Raw genomic sequence first — 3,902 nt, forward strand, 5'->3', positions numbered from 1 at the left:
CCCCCCCCCCGCCGGCACCCCTCCCCCCAGGCCTCGGATCCTCTTCCCTGACAGGGTCGAACCCTGGCACAGACCTCCGCGGGGCGGGCTTCCTCGCCCTCCTGCACCTGCTCTACCTGGTGATGGACTCAAAGACCCTCCTGCTGGCTCACGAGATCTTCCGGCTCTCCCAGCACCACACGCAGGTGAGGGCCGCTGTGGCTGCTGTGGCCGCTGTGGCCGGCCGGGGGCGCTGCCATAGCCCGACTGGCCCCAGGGCTGGTCCTGGGCCGGAGATGGGCAGGAGGGCTGTGCAGCGCCTCTGGCCATCGGGACAGGCGCCTCCTGGATCCCCAGTCGGGGCTCTCTGAAGAGCCTCCCAGATCTAGTCTGGCCCTGGTCGTGCCGGGGTCCCCCTCCCTGGCTCGGGCCTGCCCTGCTCCTCGCACTCTCACCTCGCAGCGCCCCTGAGGGATGTCCAAGGTGGCGTAAAGCGCACGGAGGCGCCCCGATTCCCTCCTGCCCCCCAAATCACTGGGCTTGGTTGGTGTTTGTGCGCTCCGGCCTGTTGGGGGTGGCAGCGGGGTCAGAGGCAGCAGGAAGGTCTGTGTGTCTGTCCAGAAGGCAGGTCCGCCCGGTGCTGAGCTACTTTATATCAGCCCCATCTCGATTTCCCCGGAACATTCTAGAAGGGGAGCCCCTGAGAGCCACTTCAGCCAGCTCCACTTTGGGGACTTTTTTCTTTTATCATTTCTGTCTGAGGCTTCTGGGGAAGCGGGCGGGGTTCTGCTCCCTCTGCCGTTCCCTGCTTTTATTTTCTTACCCTTTGGGGGATCTCGCTCGTCCTCCCTCTGCGGGCTTCGGTTTCTTCATCTAACAGGAAGGGCCGGGAGAGGTCCTCGTCCAGCCTCGCGCCCCACGACCCTGCGCCCCCCGCGTGCTCCGTTAGCTCCGGCGTCCCAAGGAAGGCACCAGGCTGGCCGCCCAAGCTCGGGCTGCCCCCGCTGGCCCGGGGGCCATTCATGGGTGCCATTTGTGGGTGCGGGCAGGCCTGGCGGGTCTTCACTGATCCTGGCCTCCCCCCGCACTTCCTAGCGGGGTGACCCCGGGCAGGTCCCTTCGCCCCGCTGCCTCGGCGCCCATATGCACAGTGGGGAGTCGGGGCAGAAGGTGAGGGTTTAGCCACGACAAGCCTTTGGGGAATACCTCGAGTGGGAAGACAACCTTCAACCTCAGACGCCGCTGCACGCTCGGCCAGTCCTCCCGGCACCCCCGGGAGTGAGCTGGGTCTGCTCAGTGGAGACCGGGGCGTTGGGGGGGTAACAGACTCGAGGCCAGACCCAGAGTCCCCCCGGCGTGATTCTCTGCAATCCCTTTTGTGGGGCTGAAACGTAGGCTTGGGACACACAGGAACGGTCAGTGCTGACCAAGAGAAGGGGTTCCTCGTCCCCTTTGGTTCCCTCTGCCGGCCCTCGGGGGGCCAAGGGGGGAGACTGACCGTGGCAGAGTAGCCGAGACCAAGAGGAGAAGAGGGGGTCGGGGGCCTGAGCCTCTCCCTCTGCTCGTAGCTGGGAATCGAGCCTCCGAGCCCCTCATCCCTGCAGGGGAGGCAGCAAGGGCCGGCCTTCGGGCTCCCCGGCCATCGGGCTCCCCGGTCTCCTGCCGAGATGGGCGCGCAGGGATGGGGACAGACCCAGAAAACGCCTGCTGAGCCGCAGCGGCACCCTGACCGGCCGCCCCTTCTGTTCCAGCACTTCCCCTTCTGCGTGATGTCGGTGAACATCACCCGGATAGTGATCCAGGCCCTCCGGGAAGAGTGTCTCTCCAGGTGAGTCCCCGGCCCGCGCCTGCACACGGAGCTCTTCTGGGGCTCCGCACTGGCCCGGCCGTCCCTTCTCCTGCTCCAGCCTGGCCCGTAGCCAGCCTCCGGAGGGTCAAGGCCTCGCTGACCACCCTCTGCCCGGCCCAGACCGCCAGGCCCTTGGGCCCGAGTCCAGCCAGCCCTCTTGGCGGCTGCTCAGACCCACAGACGGACGCAGATGGTCCTTCCCTGTGGGGGGGGGGGAGAAGAAGGCCTCGCCTGGCCTTCCAAGGCAGCTCCTCCCGTCCCCTTCCCTGCCCTGTAGAGAATGCAATCGGCAGCACACGGTCATCCCTGTGGTCAATAGCCTGTACGCAGCCACCTTCCTCCGTCTGGCCCACGTCTGGAGGACGGAGCAGAAAACCATTCTGGACTCCAGCTTTGTGCTTAAAGGTTTGTGCCCGCCCGGTGGAGCCTCCCCCCAAACTCCAGGGGGCCCTTCAGACGCCTCCTAGGCGGGGGGCCTCTGCACGAGCCTCCTTTCTCTGCTTCTCCCCGGCCGGCCCTTCCCTCCCGCTTCCACGCCCCGGTCCTGGCCCTCTGGGCCCTTGGGGGCACCTGGGGAAGACCCCGCCGCGCCTCCGTCCCGGGGCTCACAGGGCCAGGACCGTCCCGAGCGGGCTCCGAGCTGTCCCCTCCTTGTCCGTCTCAGACCTGGAGGTCCTGGCCAAGAAGAACCCGAAGCAGCTGCTCCGGAACCTGGAGACCTACCTGACCCACGGGATGAACGGGCTGGCCCCGCCGGGGCTGCCGGAGGCCCAGGACGAGCTCCCCTTCACCGGAATCTGTGAGCTCCCCCTGGGCACGGCGGAGAGGAGGCCGGCCGTGTGACTGGACACGGCCTGCGAGGAGCTCGCTCAGGCCTAGACGGCCGGCCTCCTCTTCTAGAGGGAGTGACCCGGCCGGAGACAGGAATGCAGCAGGCCCCCGGGCAGTCCGTAGGCCCCGCTGGGCCCCGTACGTGGGCATCCCGGGGTGGAAGTGGCTCCTGTGTGCGGAGCATCCCCAGGGCTCCCGGGCCCAGAGAGCGGGGGGCCGTGGGGCTCGGGAAGAGACGGGGTCCCTGTAAAAGCCCAGGCCGCCGGAGCTTCCCGGGCTCCGCGCAGCGGATGGGGCAGGAGCCGAGGAGAAGTGACGGGAAGAGGAAAGGGAGCAGCGCCAGTCAGTGGCCCGGCCCAGCCAGGCTGTCACCCCTCCGCCGGGCAGGGACAAGTGGCCTCCCGCTTCCTGCCCCCCTTCTGTGCCACAAAACCATCTTCACAGATGGGGGCGGGGCAGGGGAAGGGCCGGCATTCGCACCAGGTTTCAAATAAAGGATCGCCCGGCTCTTAGGAGCTCAGTCTTTATTTTCCTTCAGTTCATGGGGGCAGCATGAAGGGGACGCAGCAATGGTGCCGGCTTTGATGGCCTGCAGGAGCACCCTGGGGGCGTCTTTGGGGGCCTTCCTGCTTGTGCTGGGGGTCTTGGGGGAGGGAAGAGTTTGCCTTCTGCCCTGGCCAAACGTGAGCCACCTGGGACCCAGTCAGCCACCCTCGGGGCCTCACTTGAGTCAGGGGAGCCAGAAACGGTGCAGAGAGCCAAGAGTCCCTCGGAGCTTGGCCCTTCCCCCTCCGTGGGGCCCTTCCCCACTGCCCTTCCTCGGGGTACAGCGGAATAGCCGGCTCCCTTTGGGGAGCGCAGGCCTTCCCTGGCCCTCCTGCTTGGGACATGCAGGAGGCCTTTGCTGTCCAGCCCCAGGCAGGCCTGGCCTTCTCTGCTCCATCTCCGTACGGGGCTGTTTCCTCCACAACACGCTCACCACCCTCTTTGGGTGAGGAAGACCCGTGCAGCCAAACTCCTGCCTCTAAAACTGGCCTCGGGTTCTCTTGGCCTTTCAGACAGGGACTTGGGCAGCCTTGGAATTGGCTCCAGGCTGACGGGATTAGTTTTCTCCTAAGGACTCCTCTCTGGTTTGTCTCTGGGCCAGCAAGAACAACCCGAGAGTTGACTTGGTAGAATAGGGACTGGAGAAATGTGGAGGAAAATGCTGTAGTGTTTTGTTTTGTTTTTTTAACCCTTCCCT

The 3,902-nt window shown here is 66.0% G+C and overlaps 1 protein-coding gene across 1 annotated transcript in view; it reads left to right on the forward strand.

Moving 5' to 3' along the window:
* The window catches only part of ELMOD3 (ELMO domain containing 3), a 15,156-nt gene extending 11,982 nt beyond the window's left edge, over window positions 1-3,174 (forward strand). The window contains exons 7-10 of the mRNA XM_044659312.1: window positions 55-185; window positions 1,731-1,807; window positions 2,106-2,233; window positions 2,493-3,174. Of these exons, the coding sequence (XP_044515247.1) occupies window positions 55-185; window positions 1,731-1,807; window positions 2,106-2,233; window positions 2,493-2,671 (515 nt within the window). The 3' untranslated portion in view covers window positions 2,672-3,174. The remainder of the gene's footprint in view (window positions 1-54; window positions 186-1,730; window positions 1,808-2,105; window positions 2,234-2,492) is intronic.
* Window positions 3,175-3,902: the final 728 nt, after the last annotated feature.

This window comes from Gracilinanus agilis, chromosome 2 (genome assembly GCF_016433145.1).
Source record: "Gracilinanus agilis isolate LMUSP501 chromosome 2, AgileGrace, whole genome shotgun sequence".
NCBI classification, from domain to species: domain Eukaryota; kingdom Metazoa; phylum Chordata; class Mammalia; order Didelphimorphia; family Didelphidae; genus Gracilinanus; species Gracilinanus agilis.